At 36.7% G+C, this 24,635-nt stretch overlaps 1 protein-coding gene across 2 annotated transcripts in view; it reads right to left on the bottom strand.

The window, feature by feature from the left end:
- The window catches only part of PXDN (peroxidasin), a 94,713-nt gene that overhangs the window by 39,811 nt on the left and 30,267 nt on the right, over positions 1-24,635 (bottom strand). Inside the window, exons 4-12 of one of the 2 annotated variants that reach the window (XM_071548412.1) lie at positions 19,015-19,086; positions 11,623-11,694; positions 10,959-11,030; positions 8,881-9,050; positions 6,323-6,440; positions 4,094-4,263; positions 2,923-3,195; positions 1,559-1,675; positions 241-399 (exon numbers count right to left, since the gene is read on the bottom strand). In XM_071548412.1, coding sequence (XP_071404513.1) covers positions 241-399; positions 1,559-1,675; positions 2,923-3,195; positions 4,094-4,263; positions 6,323-6,440; positions 8,881-9,050; positions 10,959-11,030; positions 11,623-11,694; positions 19,015-19,086 — 1,223 coding nt within the window. The remainder of the gene's footprint in view (positions 1-240; positions 400-1,558; positions 1,676-2,922; positions 3,196-4,093; positions 4,264-6,322; positions 6,441-8,880; positions 9,051-10,958; positions 11,031-11,622; positions 11,695-19,014; positions 19,087-24,635) is intronic. The other variant, XM_071548413.1, reaches the window with a different exon arrangement.

Here is a 24,635-nt window from a genome sequence, read left to right as displayed (position 1 = left end):
AACCTCCACTCATTACCAAAAATAAATCAGATAAACCTCTTTCCCAGAAGACAGACTGATCTTAAGCAACAAATGTACAAATATTGGTAAGTATCCATACATGTTGTTTACTAAAAACCACCTGGGATCTAAAAATAGGTATACTCAGAAACAATCACACTGTGTGTTTTAGTGTAAGCTTAAGTATTTCTTTCAGGTTTTTTTTCTTTTTTCCTCAGCAGCTGTACATGGAGAGCATACCTCTAGGCTGTACAGTCAGGTACACAACAATTCGTTGGGATCCAATAATGTTGACAGCTTGGCATTCATACTGTCCCTGGTCATGCAGAGCAACCCTGGAAATCCTTAGGGTTCCAGAGGATAGAACTAAGTGTCTTCTGTCAACAGACAACTGGCCTCCTGGAACACACAACAACAGCGTTTGCTGTTTATAGCAACAAAGTCCCTTTGTGTTAGAAAAAGAGAAACTCAGAAGACTTTAAATTTGTTAAAACACTAGAAAAAAAATCAATGTGTTTTTTTTAAAAAAAAAAAACCAAAACCGTTTAAAATCTTTACTTCTCAGAAGATAAACATGAAACACAAACAAATTATACATGTGCACACAATCATAATCCTGATCTTTTCTCTGTGGTAGAAGTAAATATTTTCATTTAAGGAGCATGATAAAGCATCCAAATGAGAAGGCATAAGAACACCAACATGTGTTACTGCTCATTTCATATTATTGCCATGTGTGTAAGACACGATTCATCTCATGAGCCCAAGTCATGTAGGGAATCCGCAGAAAAATATATACAGACCTGAAAAAATTGAATATAACCAAAATGAACACACATCAGTGTCTGTACCCTATCCTTCCTTTCTGGACATTTCATTTGATTGGAGAAGTCTCAGTAGAGGGAGAAACAGAGACATTATCACCATCAAAATGATCAACAGTTTGTGAACTATCTGTTTTATCTACCATAATTAAGAATTTCCTAAGAGTTGTTTTACCTGCTAGAGCTAATTAATTTCAATCAACTAGTATATTTCCTTACTGATAAAACATCCTCTACAATATTTCTTTCTGCTGCATTTGGCTTTATGCCTTTAGAGCCTCAACATGATATAACAGTCAGCAGAATTCACTCCAGTGTTCCTGTGAACAGAGGTGTTCATATACAGGCCTGACTGTTCTGGTTTCTGAAGTGAGAACATCCCACCTAATGTCAGATCTCCAGTGACAGCCATATCTATTCCTTCGGCAGCACAGCAGCAGCAATAGGTATTGCCACATGTGATTTGCCCCACATTTCTTAAACATTTATTACTAGGAATCTATTATGTATACATATATTTTAGTGACTCTACTGAAGAATGAACTCTGCTTGGGCAGCTATCTTCTGTGGGACACTTTGTCTTTTCTAACTAAATGAGAAAGAGATGAGCTCTGCTTCCTTCAGAGACTGAAGCATCTAAACAAACACATGCAATTCCTTTGAATACATGACTGATTCAAATATAACAGCTGAACTATTCTAGTAATTTGAAAGTAAGAACAGAACACTTTTACCTCCTTTAGTCCAGGCAATAACAGGCTGGGGATACCCTTGTGCTTCACAAGGAAAGTCAACGGTTTGTCCCTCAATCACTGTTTTGTCTTGAGGAGTGACTGTAAACTGAGGTAGAGCTACAGAAGAGAAAATAAAGCCAGTTTAAAAACAAAACAAACAAACAAACTACTGCCTGAAATTATGTACCATTTCCTGTGTGAATTGACTAGCTCCTGTTGGTGGGAAGAGAGAAGCTAATGGGACTGTTACATTGTGACCACTATAAAATGGAGAATTAGGGCAGCCACTTGTGCAAAAGGAACATCTCCCTGGTGTCAGTGAAGTTGTGTGGGATCTACTGTCATAAATCCAAAATAAGAGGTACAGTAAGACTTGTAGACTCAAACACAGAGTGTTCCCTGGATTAAAAATACCTTCTCTTTCTCTCAAAACTCCTCAGCTAAATTGTGAAGAAAATGCAATGTAATCAAAACCATCCTGAGCTGCTTGCTTTCCTCTATACACTTAAGGAAAGCAGTGACTGGTGTGTGGGCCAGTTTGTGGAGTTACACTGTGCACTACCAGTGAGAAAAATGATTTGTTCAGCTTTCAAAACACAAGTATCTATCGCTGCATAATAAATGAACAAACCACTCAGATAAGTTGCTTTGTATAGCTTTTGAACTCATTAAGATGGCATTTGTAATCTAAACTGTTTGCCAAGAGATTTTAACATGAGAACAGAAGCAAACTTAAATGTAAAGGTTACTCAAAGTATTTTGTGAATAAAACTTCCAACACGAAGGTATTTGCAAAAAATATTATCTATGTACACAGGAGACTTTTGATAGATTGTTCTCAAATGCTTTATAATCACAGTAATGACATACAATACCAAAATTATTGCAATCACAATAACTTAGAGTACTTTGACTTTTGCTCTGCAAAAAAGCTTTGCTAATGCCTCAGGTGGCAGAATGACAGTTTCTATGAAACTCAGTAGAAAATGTTCCCATATTCACTGAAGTGTCTACAAAGAAAATCAGCACAGATGTTTATTCAGAACTCCATTTTTAGTAGTGTTTGCTGTGTTTCAGAAAAAACTTAATCCTCAAAAAAATCGGCACTGCTTGTTTGTTCCTCCATGAAAACAAAACATAACAAGAAATAAACATTTCAAAATATCAAACTTCTGATAATAATCAATGAAATAGTATATAATATCTTACTCTATGTGAAATATATAGCAACTTTCCTATGGACTATGATAGTGAAATTAAAAGTAAAAGCTCATATGTTTTTAGTTTAGCTCTGTCAATACAGGAAAAAACACAAACCCACAAAATTTCAAGTCATACCTCACTCCTAGCTTAATGTTACTGACCTTGGACTATGATGTAGGCAGTCGCATGGATATTATCTATGCTGTTAGTTGCAAAACAGGTATACTCGCCACTGTCCTCCTGCTTTACATTTTGTATATAAAGTCCTCCTGATGGAGTTATTGTGATGCGAGGGTCGTTTGGCAAAGGGGTTCTGTCGCCTTTGGTCCAGGTAATTCGTGGCTGAGGGTGCCCGGTCGCACTGCACTCCAAGGTAACACTCTCTCCAACCAGCACTTCAGTATTTTGTGGGTGAATTACAAAACTTGGCCGGGCTGTGAGAAAAAAGCAAAGCCTAAATATGACTTTTAGATCACATAGCACTAATTTACCAAATATTGCAATAGTTTGGGACATCTAGGGGGAGTTTTAATAGCTCTGTTCCAACACACTTCTAATATTGGCTCAAAGGCTGCCTTGCTTTAAGTCTAGTCTAATCTGACATTTAAAAACATCAATAGATGTTTTTCCTTAACTCCCATTAAAACATTTTCAAACATTTTGTTCTCTTTTGCTGATCCTTATAAAGGTCTCTTCAGAGGCGTAGACACTTAGACCCAGAAAATCAACTGGCTAAAAATCGCCATAAAACAAAACAGATTAAGCAACATTTTAGTAACTTCTCCCAAGTACATGAGTACTTGTCATTGCAGTGATATTTTCAGTTTACCTGATGCTGTGTATCAAAACAAAATGTTCTCATGGCAAAGTTTGGGTTTTAAAAACATTACAGTTCTGGACAGGAATTTCGTGCTTGCAAACATGAAGTCTTGGCTAGACAGAGGTAAAAAGCTCTTGAGCAAGAATGGCTGCACAGGGTGTGCTGAAGCTTCCATGAGTGGCCTGTTCAGAAGATTGTGGTTTTCAGGTATCCAGAGAGAACATTATTGCACTGACCAATGTTGCAATGCCACAGACTCTTTTCCCAACCCTTCTACAACCTACAAGACCATCATCAAAGTTGCATTATACAAAAAATTTATTAATTAACCAGCTGATTTGCATTTTTGTTCTAGGGATATTATAGCTTCAGGATCTCTTTCTTAAGATGCCCAAGCACAACAAATCTGTATGTCAAGAACATCCAAGAGCCAAGGCACGTTATGTTTTAACAATCTTATTATCAAAACAATTCTCTACTTGAATTAAAAACTCAGACTTGATGCTCTTTACCTGGTGATTCAAAGTATCGAAGAGTAACTTCCTGAGTTTTCACTTCTCCAGCTACATTTTTTGCCATGCATTGGTAAATGCCTTGGTCTGTTTCTTGAGTATTCTGAATCATCAGTGTGCCATCGTCTAGCAAGTTTAGACGGGAATCTTCTTTCATACTGAGCTCATTGCTGCAAAGAAAAGAATCTGCTGGAGTTAAAACTTTAAATTACAAGCACAGGAAGCTGCCAAATCATAAAACCCAACAGATAATTTACCCAAAATAACTTGGGGGTAAAAATTTAATTTGTTAAGTAAAATAATGGAAATTTAAATTTTCTCCTAAGGAGAAGAAGAGAAAAAACAAAAAATGAAACAATTTTGCTTATGCAAGTATTATGTCTTCAAAATTAAAAGCAAAAATACTTTTATGAGTAAAAGCTTACTGGGAAAAAAAGTAAACATATCTGGTCTCATTTTTTTAAAGGCTGTTCTATAGCTGGCAAAACAATTTAAACTGTTTCCACTGGAAATATATTGTGTAAGTTCAACACTCAATATACTTTCCAGTAGGAGAGAGGTGAGTTGCTATAAAACTATCTTTGTGCCAACTTCTGCCTGCATAGTTCAAGGAGCACCAATGAACTTGATTACGATTTGTACTGATTTAAAACACAAGTTAAGATGAGGACTTCGGGTTATGTCACAGATGCATTTCTGTGACATTAACTATTAAAGGAACTGTTTCTCAGTTCACTGCTCACTACATGATGAATAAAGCACAGAGGAGGGAAAAGATCTCACCTCCTATGTACAAAATCCAGTCTACTGATATATTCAACATACTGCTCAACAGGTCAATGGCTTTTGACCGAAATATTGATATATTCAGCTACTTTACAAAGAGCTTTGCTCTCATTCATGCAGCCAGGAAACAAGCCAGAGTCAATAATCCCACACCCCAAGCTCAAATTTCTTCTTAAAACTCTTTCATATGTGTATTCTGAATACAAGTTTTCTTTGTTTATTATAAAAAGTACATAAGCCAAAGAAAATTTTAATGAAATAATTATACTATGCAAGTTCAAGTCTCTGTTCTTAACACACTCCATAAATCCTCAATCCTTGCTGCACGTGGGGTTCTCACTGACATCAGCAAAAAGCTACAGAACTAGGACTCCACATTATTGCATTTTATCAGCAACTAACAAACTAAAATGGTTTATATAAAATGTGAGGGAATTTATGTTTCAGATCAAGTTCTCCATTTGCATAAGAGTATTACTAAGCCAAAGTCTGATGAGTTGGTGGTGAACTCGCAATTTATGTGTCCATTACAAATTCACACCAGTTTAAGGGGAATGAAGTGGCACCACATGGCTCGTTCAGCTGTGCTGTGCCCAGTGCTGCTGGAGGGAGCCAGGCTCTGGGCACAGCTTGAGCAGCCACTCTGCAGCAAGCTGGCCCTTGCACTGCTGAAAGACAGTCATCCTTTATAGGGCATTCTTCCATTCCCCAAGCAGTGAGGAGAAGCAATGGAGCAGGTTGCCCAGGCAGCTTGTGTCACTTCCATCCTTAGAGGCTTTTAAGACCCATCTGGATAAAGCAACCTGGTATAATGCTGCTTTCAGCAGAAGGCTGCACTGGAGGCTTCCTCCAATCTGAATAACCCTACAATCCTATGCTATAAGTAAGTACTTGTCTACCTTCCATGTACCAGTCTGAGGAGGCTGGAAGTTGATCTCTCTCTCCTCTCCTGAAATGGAGCTACATCTTGGACAAAACCTACCTCTGAGGAGCTGGGGCTCAAGGAGGATCTCTGAAACCCAACTCTTATCCAGCTGGAGTCCTTTAAAAAAGTACCTTTTGCCTTGCCTTAGAATGTATGGAAATAATAAGTAATCTCCAGACTGCACATGCAACATGTACACATTGGATTGTCTGGTACTTAAAAATAAATGATTTATTATTACAGGTGTGAGCAGCTTTGCAGGTATGCCTACAACTGAACACCCTACAAACAGCATTAGAGTAATTAAACAATATTTCCTAAAGCTATCAGCTCTTAAGTGTTTAGATCTACTAATAAGAAAGATACAGGACATTATTACTTCATATGCTTATTTTAATTATAGGATGTTTCTGCTGTAACCATTCCTTCAGCATGTAGCCATGCAGCCAGCAAGATACATGCACACACAGAGGCAAACATACTTACATCAGGTTTCTCTCTTCCTCTTTCAAACTTACTTGTTTCGAAGCCAGATAATTTCTGGTTTAGGATTGCCTTCAGCCCTGCAAGTGAAGTACACAGTATTCCCTGAGGTAACGTCCACATCCTGAGGCTCTGATGTAATTCTTGGCCTCTCTGTATCAACAATAAAACATACAAGGAACTCTTACTCGTTTCAAAACTATAAAAACCAGTAAATAAAAAGATTTCCACACATCTTGACAAAAACATTTTTAACAAATGTTTTAGCTTAAAATATGTATATGCTTAATCAGGATTAAATGCACTTTTCTGGGTGTAAAAGTGACTGTAGGATTTCTGACCTCCTCCATTGTTCCTCAGAACTTTTTAGCAGACTGGAAATAGATTGTGCAAATTTGTATCAGGTTCTAAAGTGGCTGTTTTATTTATTTTAACAAAGACTTAATTTGCCTATGAAGGAAAAACTTAAAAGCAGCAAGCACAAGTGCCATTTAAAATAACTTCCTTTAGATAAGTATCAGTGCCTAACCTGCCTCCAACAGAGTATGTTGTACAGCTTGCTTCCTGCAATTTCCATATTCAGGCTCCTTAGATGTGCAGAGAGCTGGCAGGATGCCATGTGAATTATTCTTGCACCAAATCACCCTTGTACTATCTATTTCAGGAGCCTTGAGATGCTTATGGTAGTAATTCTCATGATCAGAATGATATGTAACACATAATCAAAAGGACAATTCATTTATTTTATACCTTGGCTTCATTAGGTGGTAGGGCAGGCAAATGCCCATAGCTTGGGGAGAAATCACAGAATCTGCTGAGTGGGGAGAGACCCACAAGGATCATTGAGTCCAACTCTTCCCTGCACAGGATAACCCCAAGAATCACATCATGTGCCTGAGAGTATCCAAACACTTCTTGAACTCTGTCAGGCTTACTGCTGTGACCACTTCCCTGGGGAGCCTGTTCCAGTGCCCAACCACCCTCTAGGGGAAGAATCTTTTTTCCAGTATACAACCTAAACCACCCCTGACATAACTTCAGGCCATTCCCTTGGGTTCTGTCACTGGTCAACACAGAGCAGAGATCAGTGCCTGCCCCTCCTCTTCCCCTCACAAGGAACTTGGTAACTGCAATGAAGTCTCCCTTCAGTCTCCTCTTCTCCAGGCTGAACAGACCAAGTGCCCTCAGCTGCTCCTCATACAGCTTTCCCTCAAGGCTCTTCACCATCTCTGCTGTCCTCCTTTGGATGCTCTCTAAGAGCTTCATATCTTTCTAAAATTGCCGTGCCCCAAACTGCACACAATGTTCAAGGTGAGGCCACTCCAGTGCAAGAGCAGAGCAGGATAATCCACCCTCTCGACTGGCTGGAGATGCTTTGCCTGATGCCCCCCAGGACATGGTTGGCCCTCCTGGCTGCCTGGGCACTGCTGACTCAGATTCAACTTGCCATCAACCAGGACTCCCAGGTCCCTTTCCACGGCAGTGCTTTCCAGCATCTCATTCCCCAGTCTGTACGAACACCCAGGTTTGCCCATCCCACGTGCAGAACCTGGCCCTTCCCTTGTTGAACTTCATATGGTTGATGATTGCCCAGTCTTCTAATTTGTCAAGGTCTCTGCAGGGCCTCCCTGCCTTTGAGGGAGTCAACAGCTCCTCCCAGTTTTGTGTCATCCGCAAACTTGCTTACTATCCTTTCCAGTCCTGCATCCAAGTCATTTATGAAGAAGTTGAAGAGCACAGGGCTTGAGATGGAGCCCTGCCGAACTCCACTAGGGACAGGTCACCACGCTGATGTCGCCCCATTCACTATTACCCTCTGTGCTCGACCCTTGAGCCAATTGCTCACCCACCACATGATGTGTTTATCCAGCTGCGTGCTGGACACTTTGACTAGAAGAATCCTGTGAGAGACCATATAAAAAGCTTTACAGGAATACAAATCTTCATTTTAGTTTCAGAACAGAAGAGGTTCTGGGCTGAGACCCAGGGTGCCCATGGGGCCAAGATTTTGCACCCCTAGGATGAAGGGATACAGACAAGCAACAGGATTACAAAGGTGCTTATCTATTAATCCTCAGTGACAGAGGATTTCGGGGCCTGTGTGTGACATCCCTTGTAACTACAGCTCAGTAAAAGAAAATCAGTAACCAAACCCTGATTCCAACAATATCTAAACAAAATTTTAACAGCAAGAACTGTGCCATAAGGACCAGTTCAGTAAAGCTTTATTTCTTTTCCCTTGTATAGAAGACCGTAAAGGATAATAATCAATATTAATGCAACGTCAAAGACTGTTTGACAGTCCTGTTATGATGAAAACTGAAATATAAAAAGGAAAAATAAAATCATTCTGGATAATCACACTTAGTTCCTCAAAGAGAATTTTCAAATATGGCTGTATTTTTTTTACTAAAGACAGACTGAAAGGTAAAAGCAATCAATGTCTGAAACACACAAAAGTGGAGAAGGAACACAAGATTTCTGGAAATAACCAGTATTAACCAGAGGTGGTCAGCTTATCGAATAGAATGGAAAAAAAAAAAAGCCAGTTTAGATACTTGTAACACATTGAAGAAGTCCATGGCAAACTCACCACAGTTCAGTTCTTCTGGTGTTATCGTGGCCACTGATCTTCCCTGGATCCTTCGTGGATACTCACAGGTAGCTGCTGCTTGAGCGTTACCTGACTCTGCGTACGTCTTCAGCAGCTCCGCAAGCCACAGGATTTCACAGTCACAGTGAAGAGCATTTGAATCCAAACGGCTGCACAAAACAAGAAGCAGCCACAACTGTGTTATCAAGCTTCAACTACTCTGCTAGGATCAACATGGTTTGCAAATGGAGTTAGGATTTTATCTGTGAACACAGATAATGGGCAAAATGCAATACAGGTGATGGTTACTTGCTTATAGGCATTCTGGTAGCCTCTATTACAAAAATGTCTATTATTTTTATTGCACAGGCAGTAAAAATCACAGAATGCATCTAAACATCACAGCAAGCATCTAAACAATGCTACTTTTTTAGCTCCAGCATTTAGGGAATAAATCAGGTTTTATTTAGATGTTATACAAACTTTGCTCAAATAAAGAACTTATACCATTCTCTTCACAGTTTTTCTGTTCCATACTTATTATTGCAGCAACCTCATAGCTACCCTAACATTTTTACAACTTCTCATTTTGCTGATCAGGCAAACAAAACAAAGCATTAAGCTCTCACTGAGTTCAATGGGTCAGTAACTTTGTAAAACATTTGCCTACTGCAGATAACCAGAACCCATAAATTCCATTGACTTTCTTTCCAGTAGTGAAGTGTCCTGTTACTGTGTTGGGCACTGCACTTTCTGGTAGAGGGCCCTGTAGGAGAAAACATTAAGTACAGAAATCTGTACTAATCTAAATATATCTATATCTATATTGGAAATAAAATTGCATGGCAAAACAACCTGTTTGGCTTATCTTTGGGGGAAGCAAACTTTTTGATTATTCTGTCTTTTAGTATTTCTCTTAACCACTTGCACAAATACCTACATATAATTTCTTCTCTGTTTTATAAAAATCACACAACAAGCAAAACTATTTTAAAAGTCACTGTACAAATGTCTCCCAATATATCAGATGTTACTGGTAGAATTTAATCTGGAACAGAAAAGTCAGGATGTCCACTATTAAATTTCCTCTTATTGTAGGAATTATGTGAAGACCCCTCCCTTTCTGCTTCACTTGAAGCAGAATCTAAGGGAGGTACAAGTGGAGCAGCTACTACTGGAAGGTGCATACATCATCAAGATTTACTCTACTCTGTTTTTCACAGTTGGTGGTGTGATTTCAAAACTGTACTAAACCAACAGAACCACCTTCATGTTACTTCCCTTGCTATCTCTTTTCCCGGTAGAGCTTGTGCTCCAACTCTCTGCACAGCACAGCCTCAGCAGTTGTCATGGAAGGGTGGGTAGGAATGCAGGACTGCCTTTCACAAAAGGGCAGTCTTGGATAACTTAAAGAATGTTTATCTGACATCAGTGGAGATCCAAAGTGAAGGACAGAAAACCCTCTGAAAGCCACAGTAAGTACAATGGTATTCTTATTCAGTTCAAGTTTTCAAATGTTACTCAGGGATTAAAAATTCACTAATTTTTGAAGATAATATAGTTTCAAGAACTGGCTTCTAAAGTTGCTTGAAGTATATAAGCTATAAGTATTGAAAGTAATAGTTATATTCTTAAATCATTGAGCATGCTTTTATAACCATGCTTTTAGCATCAGATAAGTACAAGTAAACCAAAATAAAATACTAAAATAATCAAATATTGAAAGGCACCACAGAAGGATTACCCAGTAAGACACAGTCAAGAGAAGGGAAAAAGAAACAAACCCCAAAGAACAATCCATATATTAATTAGTGTATAAAACAAGACCACATAATTACAAATAATCCCAATACAGGAAATAAACTTTAGTCAGTCACTAAAGACAATAAGATATGAAGCAATGGTCTCAATCTATGCATGTAAACAACTGGAGCACAGCTAGGAAAAAATTATTTAAAATTTAAAACAATTAAACCATGAGCGGCATTTACAAGGAAGATAAATATTCCAAGAGGAGATACAGTTTAATTGGGTTATTTAAACTTTAATTTAGTTCAATAATAATTCAGTTTACTTACAGTCTCTTCATAGATTCTAAGTGACTAAATGTTCCAGGAATCAAATGAGCTATTCTGTTGTTATGCAAAAATCTGTTAAAAACACAGAAATATGAATGTAATAATTCAGATTTTGAGATGTGCTCCTTTCATTTGCGTTCTTCTAGAAGTTTTTCGGAGAAAGTAATCCTAGAAAATTGGAACAAACAAACAAACAAACCAAAAAATCCTTACAACTTTCTCAGCAACTCATTGGTTGCTGTTTTTCTAAGTGGCTTCCAAGGTGTTCTTGTGTCCATATGGGGAAAAAGAAGGCATAAATAACCAAAAGGAGGTGAGTCCATAAGCACTCAAGTGAGGAAAAAAAAATAAAGAGGCTTAGGCTTATCTTCTAGTTCTTCACTAGTAACATTTATTTTAGGCCAAACACTGGTCACAGCTCTTTGGGAAATAGTTTTGCAACAGAAAAATATACCACATGCAATGATCACTTATGCATACCTCTAAGGTCAGCCTCACCAAAGTGTTCTAGGCAAAGACTACACAGTAGTTATAGTATAAAGTTTAGATAAAAAATAATCCATGGCAATGATATAAATACTATTGTCCAGTTTCAGACACTTGATTTAATTCAAACAAAGGAACAAGCTGACTTGTCAATCTTACCCCAAGAAAACAAACTTACAGCCTTTCAAGTTTTGGAAGATGAGTAAAGGATTCAGGTTCCAGCGTTTCTATTTGATTAAAGTGCAGATACCTGAAAATACGTTAAACAAAAAGAAATATACTGTAACAGTTTTCTTAATGGAGATGACATATGTTAAAGAATTTGTTATTGTTTACACACTGTTTATTTACATGACTGTAGTGATGTAGTGGCTTAACTTTTTTTATGTTACCATCTGAATCTCATACTTGAATCTGAGCAATACAAGATGTGATAAATTAAAAAGGGTTTGCAGACCAATATATAATGTGTGTGTGTACACACATATATAAGCAAATAAAGAATTGTTTGACAACCATTGCTTAAGAAATTTTGGAAATAATATTTTGAAAACTCTTCTGTCAAGTGGGATTTTCATTAATATGCATACTTGAAAAAATGCATTGAAAAGAGATTTTTTTTTACAGGAAAAATGTTGTAGATTGTTAGAAAACATTTAGTTTCCAACAGAATAACATTTAGTGGACACCTCTTTTCATTTCAGAGTGTGAAAATTTCAAGATGCTGAGAAGTAACCTGCTCTAGTCCATGAACACTAGAATATTCTTAAAAGCCAAATCTGTAATATAAACCTAAATTAGACTAATTTGACTTAAGACAAAGGGCTTCTCAGCAATTGGTGTACAATTAACTACCACAGCTGTGCTGTGATTGATAGTCTGTTGATGCTTATGTGCAAGCTATTAATATTACACAGTAACAATTATACAGAGGTTAATCCTGTAAAACTGAAAGTTAACAAGACAATTAACCACACTATCAGTCTGTAACTATTGCGAAAATGGACTGCAAATGCAGGATCATTCCAGCATTGACCATGTTGTGGAAGTACTCCATAAAGTTGCAGATAAGAAAACAAGATGCAACAACATATAAGACTGGCACAAGAAAATGTGAAAATGACTTATAGACTTTGGATCCTGATGATATCCAAATGTATTCAAAACTCCTAAAGTTTCCTATTTGACATCAAACAAACTCAGGAACATCTGGAGAATGTGAGAGATGAGAAATCACTGTGGTATGAAGAATGAAAAAGCCCATCATTGAAAAAAATCAATCCTCCAGCATGAAAAGGTCAAGGACAGGAGAATTAGCTTGTGCTGAACACTGCATGTGCTCTCCTCCCCGGTCCGAGCCAAGCGGCCGCTGCACAGAGGGAAGCGGCAAGGAGCGATGATTCCGGCAGTCCTTGCAGGAGCTCTCTCTGGGAGGCGTGTGCAGTGGGGCAGCCAGGCTCGTGCCTGGCAGCCTCCCAGACCCCGCCAGCAGCAGCACGGCCAAGCGCAGCCAGCGAGCAGTGCCAGGGAGCACTGAGTGGGGACCACAGAAAAAGCCAATAAATCAGCACGGGCGTGATCAGGCACTTCAGTGTCAAGTCTGCTTACTGCCAGTGCAACGCGTGGCCACATAGTGCATTAAGCATAAAGTATGATCTTGTTTGCATAAGGACACAAGAAGTCCATTACCATGCTGTGACTGCCGGTTTTCATCTCCCTTTTGAAAATAAAGGCAATTTTTCCTAAATTAAAAAGTTGTATTTCAAAGGGAGATATTTCCTGTGAGGTTCAATTAAATTGCCAGAAGAGAGAAAAGAAAACTCAGTCAGGTCCAGCCCTGAGGAGGGACCAGCAGGATGAGGCCAGTAACCGCCCCACTGGCAGGGCCATGATGTAGGCAGACACAGCCTGCCAGGAGTCAGGGCTCTCCTCATCCACCTCCCCAGCATCTGCAGCATTTGGGAGGGGGCAAGGCAAGGCAGGGATCGCTGCAATGAAAGAGGACAAAGGGAAAAACCAATCACAACTATAGTGTTTGCTATTCCTGATGCAGCTTTGATTTTGGAAATGAATTACATATACCATTTCCTGTGCAGGCAGCAGAGATTTTTTCCTTTTAAACTTTGCTAACTCTACTTGCATTTTTATGCTTTGTGAGCACCTTGCAAACTTATCTCTTTATTTCCAAATAACTTAATCTCTTGTACTTTGGCATTGACAAGGCAAGCTTTGTAGGTGCAAGTAACACCTCTTAGAACAACAAATAACACTGGTAAAAGCAGACACATGGAGGCACACAAACCCTTCTTCAGGGCCATGAATCAGAGTTGAAACTAGCAAAGAGAGAGAAAAGAAAGAACATCCCTATCAGATGGTTTAAGTGACACATACATCACTAAACTCAGTGCAACAGCTCATAACAACTGTTTAGTACTCAAGACTACCATAATTACAAATGTAATTAATAATTCATGTGCCTGAAAACTCACCTTGTTTATCCAACCAAATTAAAAAAAATATTTCTCTTATAAACCTTGCTTTATTTACAACCTCAAATCATCAGATCCCAATACCATAATTCAGGTGCTGAAGCACATTATAAGTTTACCTCATCAGGTATTACACTGCCTAAAGTAGCTTAAAAAAATCAAATCAGGAAGTCCAACTGGACAATACTTTTACCTGTTTCATGTTAATTGGGCTATACAAGTTAGTTGGGTTTTGTAGGTCTTTGAATATGATCTCAAGAAGTCCTAAGCAACTTGTCATGCAACTTATGAACAGAACAAGGTGTTAAATATCTGTACAAAATAATTAACAACTAATTCAAAATAAAGAGATGCAGAAACCATCTCTAATTGCATTTTAAGTCTACAACAAAAATAATTTTAAAAATTCTTGGCATTATAACTTACACTTTAGTAATATTTTATTACTTAAATTTATTACTTTTATTATTTTCTTCTATACACCACATTAATGTTTTTAAAAGAATATGTTAATATTTTAATTCATATGATCTTTTTTCATTTGAAATTCCCTTTAAAGGTAATCATATTTTGGAAATAACCTCACACTAACATATCTTTTATGTTTAGATTACAAAATGCTCTAAAAATCGTTGTATCATGCGATGAATTTGATATTATAAAGACTATCAGAATTAAAATTTAAAGAAACAGCATGCAAGTGATTTTTAAATACACCGATGTCTTTCTTTTTCCATTCTAAATTCACTACCATGAATGAAACAGAGGAAAGGAAATACTTACAGGAAAAAGAAGTCCAAAACCAACAGACCAACATAAAGATTTTATCAAAAAAACATGGTATAGATTTTCTCTTTCTTATTATTAATCTTAGAGAATGAACGTTTACAGTAAAATTCAGTCCCAGTGACATTTTTCACAGCACTAAATTTAGGATTATATCTTCTGTAGCTTTGTACTTTTTTGTGAGGGAGTACTTTTATCATATATGCCAATAGTTAATTGCTAATAGTACTGCCACATCTTTGGGGAAGTACTTACCAATCCATTAGTAAAGTATAATCTATGTTCTGAATATTTAAACAGCACATTTGCCTTTTTGATTATTTGAAAGAGAACGAACAAACACCTATTTGCCACATTCCATGCCCAAGGACAAAAAGCAGCAGCCTTAAACCACAAGGAAAGATATTTAAATGTATGTTATGGTAATGATAAAAAATATTGGAATAGATATGTAAGAAGATTATGAATCCTGTCTTTGTCTAGCTTTATTTTAAAAGTCTTCAAATATCTGTTTCCAGTTTGTTGTCCATAGATGATCTCATGTCAGAATAATAAAGAGGTACTTCTCAAGGCTCCTCTCATACCTTTTGGCTTTGTTTGTTTATTAATTAATTCTCTTTCATTATTCTTTACCATACATATTTTTAGCAGGAACTTTACACAGGCTCCACTGTGTTAAATGTGCATAACTACTGACATTGTTATGCAAAAATCAGAAACTCTTCATAGTAAAAATTTAAAAAAAAATAAATAACATTTCAAAGCTGAAAACTAAATTGAGGGAAAAATTAATATAACAAGTTACATCATTATATGAGAGTTAATGTTTTTGTTATTAATTTTCCCCCAAAATATGTTAATGTGCACACAAACTGCAGCATAATTCTAAGAGCAGCTTATAAAGAGCAAAATTAGTATGTTAATATAAAAGTTAAAAGAAAATGCCTAACTAGTATTCCAGTAAGATTCTGTAAATAGATTTAAATAATTCCATTAGTATTTGGGAATCCCACTAGTTAAGGTTTGCACAGTACACTTTTTGTCCCTGATACATACAACTCTTAAGCTGAGATCTCAAAAAGTACAAGAGATATTTGGAAGGAAAGCAGTGTATACACATCTGGAATGGGACTGCATTTAGAGCCAGATCTTGGGATCCAAATGTGTGACCTCGCAACCCAGGGCTTTGTGACATTTCAGGTGGGATTCAGTTGTCAAAGCCCAGGCATACAGAGGCATACAGTCATCTAAGCACCAGCGTATAGAGGCAGGCTTCGTTGCCTCCTGGGTGCTCTGTGCCTTCCAGCTGCTGCTACAAAATTATGGAAGTTTCCTGCAACTTTGTGCTGCGTTTGCCAGACCCAAACATATGTCTTGCAGATTTAACAGTGTCTAAACTGGTACTAAGCGGCTACTTTTCATCAGCTGGCTTTCTCCCTTCGTGCCCAGGCATGCCTGAAAAGTTAGGTGACAAAATATGTATGGCTCAGTGTGTTCAAGGATATAAAACAGCTATTTTTTTCAGAATTTACTCTAGCACAAACGAGTTTCAAGATCTGATTCAAAGACTTTACTCCCTTGGCAGAAATTTCCAAAGGAAAAGCTATTTTGACTACATCAGCAGCTAAGAATTCCACCACAGAGGTTTAAGGAGGAACTTGCTGGCTGCAGTAAATACTGGGGGGGTTCCCTTATACATGCAACAGGGCTCCTAAATCTAACTATATTTAGTTTCTGTCAAAGAAAAACAATTACCAGAAATGTGTTTGCTTTGTTGTTAGGACATATTTTAAAAAGCAACTGTCAGCTTCATTCTGCTTCACTGGAGTAGAAGATACTGTTATGAAATAAGTCTTTCCCTGAAATGGGGACCACAGTATCTGCTTCTGAGAAATCCACTGAGCACTGAGTAAAGCATTTGGCTGAGTCAACACAACCAGTAGCAAAATGTGTTTGATAATTTGAGGCCAGAGAGGCCTCAAATGCAGAAACATGGAGTAGTCAATACAATCTGAAACTGAAGTTAGGGCACTTGGCAACTTTTTTATCAAGAGTAACTCTTGTCTTGTCAACAATCTTTCTCCAAAGATAATGTGATAAAACACACCCTGTAGAGCCAGAAGCTATTTTTATGCTAAAGATGCATAAATGACAAATCCCTCATAAACTCAAAATCTGAATCAGTATTCTCAATTAAATTTATTTCCACACTTGCCACTGGCTTTATGTGTACTCATTTTCCCACCTGGCAAGCCTTCCGTTTAGGATCTGGCCAGGAGAAGGGCTCAAAAAGCAGTGAGATCTCTGATATATAGCCAGTGGGGACGTGCCTGCCCTCTCTGGCAGCTCACCAGACCAGCTGCAGGTGCTGCTATGACACAAGTGACCGTGCCAGGCTCCATTTTCATATTTTACAGCTAGAGGTGAGACTCAAACCCTTTTTAAAATTTAATTTCATACAGAATAATACTAATGTCTCAAAAGTTTGAGCTTAAGCTGATACAGTATGATATCATTGCAGGCAAAGAGACTTAACAGCAACGCATCAGAAAAATACATTCAGAAGGTGTTACTATTTCAAAGTGATTTATGTTTCTCAGTCATACCATAGATCAACAGAAATAGAGAAGAGAAAAAAATGACAATGTTGCCACTTGCAGCATATCAGGCTTGAGGCATGAGGAAGAACATATTTTCGAAACAGTAGTAATTCAGTAAATGGGTGTCAGTATTTCAAATTCTATATAGAAATTAAGAATTGCTGTTAGCATGCAAATAAGCCCTACCAGTTGCTGTCAATATGCTGCAGTAATCATTTCTATAGTAAAATAAGGAGGAAAAGAAAGGAACTAAGTAAACAAAATACATATTTTTATAGGTTTTATAATTAAAAGTTTTGTTTTATCTGAAGCTCTTCCTTCAAAAGGCATATATTGCCCTCTAAAATCAGCATGTATTTTTTTCAAATACACTCTGTGTCCACTAATATCCATTAGGAAACTAGTACTCATAGAAAACTTGCAATACACTGATACCTTTCAGGAGTTTAAAAATTTATATTCAGCCTACCAAATTTATACACTTGAAAATTCATTGGTCTACTACTGTTATTTGATAGTCACAGTGTGAAACAGATATGCATTTGTAGCTCTCTGAAAGTATAGCAATGCTTTTTGATCATAGAATTGTGAAGACTGGATCAGACTACGTCCAACCATCAACTTAGCACCACCACCATGTTCACCACTAAACCATGTCCTCAAAGTGCCATATCCAGATATTTCTTGAACACTTCCAGGGACGGTGACTCCACTGCTTCCCTGGGCAGCCTGTTCCAATGCCTTAGAACCCTTTCTGTAAAAGTTTTTTTTCCTAATACCCAATCTAAACCTTCCTTGGTGCAACTTGAGGCCATTTTCTTTTGTTCTGTCACTTGTTACCTGGGAGAAGAGATCAATCCCTAACTTGCTACAACCATCTTTCAGGTAGTTATACAGAGCAATGAGGTCTCAACTGAGCCCCATTTTCTTCAAACTAAAGAAACCCTGTTGCTCTTCACAAGACTTGTGCTGCAAACCCTTCACCAGCTTCATTGCCCTTCACTGGACTCGCTCCATCACCTCAATGTCTTTCTTGTAGTGATAGTTGAACTTATAATGGAATCAATACAATCAGGCTTTGTCATGCTAAGGACTGCATTTTTCATTCCTTTTCATTTCTTCAGGAAAAGAAGTATGATTTTAATCAATCTTTCTAGAGGAAACATCCACATTACAAATTATTAACTTTCTTACTTTTTAAACATCTGTATATGGCAATGACTAACACACATAATCAATAGTATAAAAATCTATTCTTGTTTTAAAATATAACAAAACTAGGTTAAACTTCAAGAACCTAATTCAGCTTTAGTTATGCTGCATAAAACAAAGTAACTGCTGAAGTCAAAGTAATTGCAATATAAAACCTATAGAAATGAAAACAGCATTTCTCTCTAAGCAATACACATTAGTGTACAACATTTTTCACAATGCTTCCCCTTTGTCAAAACTATGTAATCATCTATAGGGACACCAGGAATGCAAATCACAAATGAAAGACAAACATAGAAATGAGGAATTTGACACAGAGATCAATTGTGGGTTTTTACATGCAAATGATTGTGGGGCTCTCTGCCCAACAACCCGGGGAGTGCGACATGCAGAGCATGCGGGTAGGATGTATGGTCAAGGCGTGCACTTTTCCTCTGCAGGGGAACCATGGAGATGACAGCACAGAAGAGAAAAGGCACTTACAGTTGTTCTAGAGAGGCAAGTCCTTTAAATGCTTGCCTGTCAATTGACTGGATTTCATTCTTGTACAAATAGCTGAAACAAGAAACAATCAGTAATATTAGTACACAAACAAGAGCTACATGAAGGTGGAAAAGAAGAATTAAGTTGACACATGAAGACAGTTTTTCAACTGCATATTAGGTAAAAAATACAAAACAAAAAATTAAAAACATTAAAATACTCAGTCCTTGAGATTTCATCCCAAATGTCTGCCAGGAAAAAAAAAGTCTGGAGCCTTGAAGGCTCTGAGGCTGTCGCCTGGATGGTCTTGGGCTTTCCAGTGCTTACAGTATTATTTACTGGGGGTTTGTCCCTTGTTTTCTTGATTTGTTTGCCAAAAGTCAAAATAAATTCAACTCAATGGGACAGAATTGCATCAGAAGTGTCTTTACCAGAACACACTGGGGTTGCCACTAGCCTCTTGTTTTCTTTACAATACCTCATCTGAATACTAGTACAAATATTCAAATTATGATGGAATATGTATTTTTACTAGACTTGGAGAACAAACAGTGAGAATTTCTGTAATTCTGTCTGCATCACCTTTTGAATATTTAACAAAAATATAAATTAGAATACTGGTATTGCATCCATAAAGCAGTAATGTATATTTGTTTTATCACTATGTAGAAGATGGACATTAGGTCCCCATTGATACATAAACACATGCAGAGTACCATTATGATCACATGTGTTGTCTATACCTTTTTACAGAATTAAAATAAATTAGGATGGATCAGTGTATATGCTCATGTTCATCATGCTCTTAACAGCAAGGATGGTTTAGTGAGGGTGTATTGGAGAAAAATCACAGTTTAGCTGAGGACTGCAGTTTCTGCATGGAGGCAGCAAATGAAAATACTCAGGGGGTTCAGTGTCAGTCACTCTGTGTTAGGTTACAAACAAGTACGCGGTTAAAAACCTTTGCACAATTATTTGACAAATTATCTGAAATTCAGTTAATCAGGCATGGGTTTCTATGAAAAGGGCATGAAGAGACTTTGCACCACAAATGAATTTATTAGCAGGCATCTTATTAGTAGTGGTTCTGACTTTTCTGTTATTACAGTTCTCAGTAACTTACAGGAAAGATTGCAAACATCTGGGATGCAACATAGTCATTACAATTTTGTCTTTCCTTAATTTTCCTCTTTGTATGATACTAAATTCCTATCTTATTTTCCTTTGAGAATTTTGAATGCACCATTTCTTCCTCCTGCTTCGAAATTTTTAATTGAGCATCTAAGGGGTTATTTATCTTAGTGTGCTCCACTTAGCAGTATGAAATTCTCTTATTTCTGAGTACTAAATTTCTGACCAGACCAAGGAACTAAAGTGGGCTTAGTTTTGATGACTCAGATCAGTATCTCTTGTGGGCCTTCCAATAATTTTAAGAAACCTGAATGAGTTCAATTTTTAAAAAACCTTTACCAGACTCACTTGTGTAGCTTTTATTTACTTTCTGTAGACAAAAGAAGGCAGAGAGTGACAATTATAAGTGAGTTAGAGGAAGACTGGGATAATGATTTTGTAGTATTGCAGATTTTACCACCATACTGCAGGGAAAGGAGAAGCCTTTCATGTCACTTTTTGGAGCTCTTACCATGCCACTGTGAGGGGAATTCATCTGGGATTCAGCTTAAAACTACAGCTTTTTCCATTCTGGTCAGAAAATCCTCAACTGCAAGACACCCAACTGACCTCAGTCCATCATGTCCTCCCTTCAGAGAAACCCTGGCAACCCCAGGGCTACCACAACATATGTCCTATGCCAGATGTCTTAACCAGACTTCCATTTAACTGTGTACCTATTTCTCTGAGGATATTAATGAAAAGAAAAAATATAAATATTTTCCTAATAGACAGAGATGACAGAATACAAAGTAAAAGTATCAGTCACAAAAAAACATTTATGTCTCTCTACAATGCTACTGTGTACATACTGTGTTATACAAATAACTTTGTAAACTCTGTGCTAACCTTGAACACAAAAACTTATCCCAGTTACATTATCAGCAAACAAATTTAGAATATGATTAGGGGGAAAGTAATTTATCATTTAATTTGCCTAAAAGCTCTATCATGGAACTGAATCATTACAATTTTAGAAAGGATCAGTAAACAATGGATTAAGATGATAAAGGAATATAGTCTATTAGGGCATTAAATTGTTTTATGGCAATTGTTTACAATTATTTTCAGAAGTATTTAAAAAAATAAAAAGGAAGAGCATTTTTTCCCAGAAATGCAAGCAAGGCTGATAGAGATAAGAGACACTAGTCATATACTTTGGAAATTAACAAATACAAAACTAGTTATCAGAAAATTAGGGGGGAAAAGGGGAGTGGTAATTAAAAAGTTTGCTAGATCTCCTATGAGGATTTTTTTTTATGTACCATATTAAAAATCGGAGTTCAAGGAAAATATATTTGTTTGGAACTGGAAGGGCAAAAAGGTAAAAAGTAACAGCAGTATGAGGCGCTGCAGAGTTAAATATGACAAGTAAATAAACACAGCAAAGAGATACTTATATAGAAACATGAAGGAGGCGGTGGAACAAGCAACACGAATTGCAAAGAAATCTGGAATCACTGAAGCTGTTCTCATCCTGGAGAAACAAGCTCAGCAACTCAGCACTTTAGCAAACCTATCATTTCTTCTGCCACTATTACTTCATTCATCAGACACAAAACAGAACTTGCAAGCTCCCTTTTAGTATTTCCAGAAGTGATACTTTTCATACAGTCTTTATTACCATTTATCATATGCTTATGGCAGCACTTCCATGTCTGATTCCTCATCCCTACATTTCATATTAAGTGAACAGGTGTCAGTGTTGTTCACAAAGTTAATTTCACTCTCCATTTCTATTTCTTTCACTTACTCCACACTATCTTCTAGTTCACTGCTCTGTAAAAACCAAGTACTCTCTCTATTTGGAAAGGTTCCTTTAGTTGCTATTCTGTATTATATATTTTTCCATATCTCTCCCCGAATTCTTTCTTTATTAACTTAAGTTCACTTTTTTCCACTTCTGATTCCAAATTTTCTAGTATTCTACAAACTAAAAAAGTAGTATCTGTCTACCTTTAATTCCCAATTATCTTCTCGCTTGAAGAGTAAACTGTTGACTTTCAGGGTCAGGAAGGACTATGCTACCAAGTTTTCACAAATCTACCTGCATCTATATTATAAGGTTGGGAAGCTTACTAAATAATAGACTAAAGTATATGAAAATAAGACAGGTGGACAGAAAGACAGAAGAGCAGAAAAAAAAAGTACCCTCTTGGTTTCACAGCAAAACAATAATAATTACATTTTTTTTCAACTTTTAGTATCTAACACCAAATTATTACCACAAACAGCACAGTAAAATCACACAAACTTGCTTTCATAATTGTCAAAATTTCAATTACATAAGGAACAAGATAACAAAAAAATCCTAAAAAATAAGGTTCAAAAATCGTGTGTGCATAATCCTATTTTTATAATGTAAAGATGAAGTTTTACAGTGACAATTATTTTTAATGCACAGAAAATTGAGAAAATATCATTACTCTTTGTCAAAATGTGTCCTTCAGACAGGAAATTCTGAAAACATATATTGCTCATAAAATTCTAAGCTCAGTTTCCAAAAGAAACAGTATGAACAAGTCTTTGAAAATTCTGGGGCACTGATGAAAAAAATTTTGTCAGAATGCAAAAAAACATCTCCAGCAGACATATAGGAATGGGTCTGCACAATTCTCTCTCAGAAACTGGCTATATATATGTATATATATATATATATATATATATATATATATATATACACACACTGCATTACATTTTACATTTATATATTTCATATATATCTAGAGATGCAAATATTTTATACATAGTTATATATTCATGTTTACTAGTTGTTTTAGATTTTATATATACTTACATTTTACTAAATCAGGGCCTCTGAGAAATAACAGGCTTTTTAAAATTAGTCTGTGAATTACACATTTTCAGAACCATAGGCAATCAAGTACATGAATTCTCATGAGAACACAAGTAACAGGATGGACCAATGACCTCATTCCATGAAATATTACAGTACAAGTTAGGTTTGCAAACATCCATAAGGTCAGACCATACTAAACCTCAATTATTCCAGATGATTAGACTTTAGAATAAATACATCCTGAGCAGCATTCCCAACTCTTGAACAATCCTATTGGGAAGAAATCCTATTTTGTTCCCTTCACTCCAGAGAACACAGTTAGCATGTACTTACTCAGCTGAAACTTTCAGTGCTGAACGGTATTGATTTGCTACATTTAAGCCTTCTGTACTGATAATTTGACCAGTGTCAGCAGTTTTATAACTTTGAGGTTGTACAGTTTAACCATTTATATCACAGCCATTGAAACTGGCAAAAAAATCTTAGTTTATTTTTGCAAAAGGAGGGATGGCTGTAAAGAGGTCTCTGAAGCTGAATAAACTACCACATTCAATTCTATGTTCAAATTTTCCAGGGAAGAACAGGAAAACAAAATGATCTCCCTCTTAAAAATACAGATGCTGGTAACCATTGCTACATGTATATGAAAACAGATCAGAGTTCAGTTATCTCTTTTCACTCATTCATTGAACTGAACACACTGCATAGTTGAGTTTTATTTCAGGTTTACTACAGCTAGGAAAAGGCAAGCACATGAAAACAAAGAACTAGTATGAACCAAGAACCTTTGTACAACTGGTGACTATGGAGAGATGCTTAGCCATCCTCAATTAGTAAACCTTACATACTACACTACAAGATCCACTATACAAACACATCTTGTCACAAATACAATCACCATGGACTTTACTTATTCATTGGTGACAGTCTGTTCAATATTCTTTTATCTCCTTCTGTGTATAGATTAAACAATTTTACTAGTGAAAGACAATACACATAAAAATGAGACCAGGAAATGTAATCAAACAGAGGTTGGAAAAACAGGTAATGCATCTGCAAAAATATATGTGATTTTCTCCTTTCTCCTGCCTCCTTAATGCTGTTTAGGCTGCATTCTTGAAAACTATATGGAAAAATTAAGCTTCTGAATTATTTCCAAAGCAATAAAATCTCCATGTGACCATTTTTCATCATTCACGTAACAATCAATCAGTACTCCAAAACAATGGAGTGAAACTTTTCTAAATGACACTACATAAGGTGGACTCCAGAGCCCAGAGCTGAGGATCAATGACAACTTACTATGTAGCTTTAGCCTATTATACAGATCAAAATAACATTTTGGATGCTTTTTACTTGTTCAGATAATCAATACATTTGGTATGTTTGTTTAAAAATGGGAGAAAGTCTTAAAATATATAGTGTGAAAGAAGACATAGAACTTAGAGCAAATCATGTAGTACTCTTGTATTTTGAATTTGACTGAATTTTTCACTTATGAATTTTTACTGCATTCAGTGAACAATTTAGGAATAGTTATAAAGCTTATGTAAGTTACAACCTCTGCAGACACAAATCTTGGACCAGCCGCTTTAAAACTACTTTTCAAAACACAAACTTAAAAGTACCTGAGTAAAGATTTCAGTGAACT

The sequence above is a fragment of the Pithys albifrons genome, chromosome 2 (assembly GCF_047495875.1).
Source record: "Pithys albifrons albifrons isolate INPA30051 chromosome 2, PitAlb_v1, whole genome shotgun sequence".
Classification (NCBI taxonomy): domain Eukaryota; kingdom Metazoa; phylum Chordata; class Aves; order Passeriformes; family Thamnophilidae; genus Pithys; species Pithys albifrons.
This window is presented reverse-complemented; position numbering and strand designations above follow the sequence as displayed.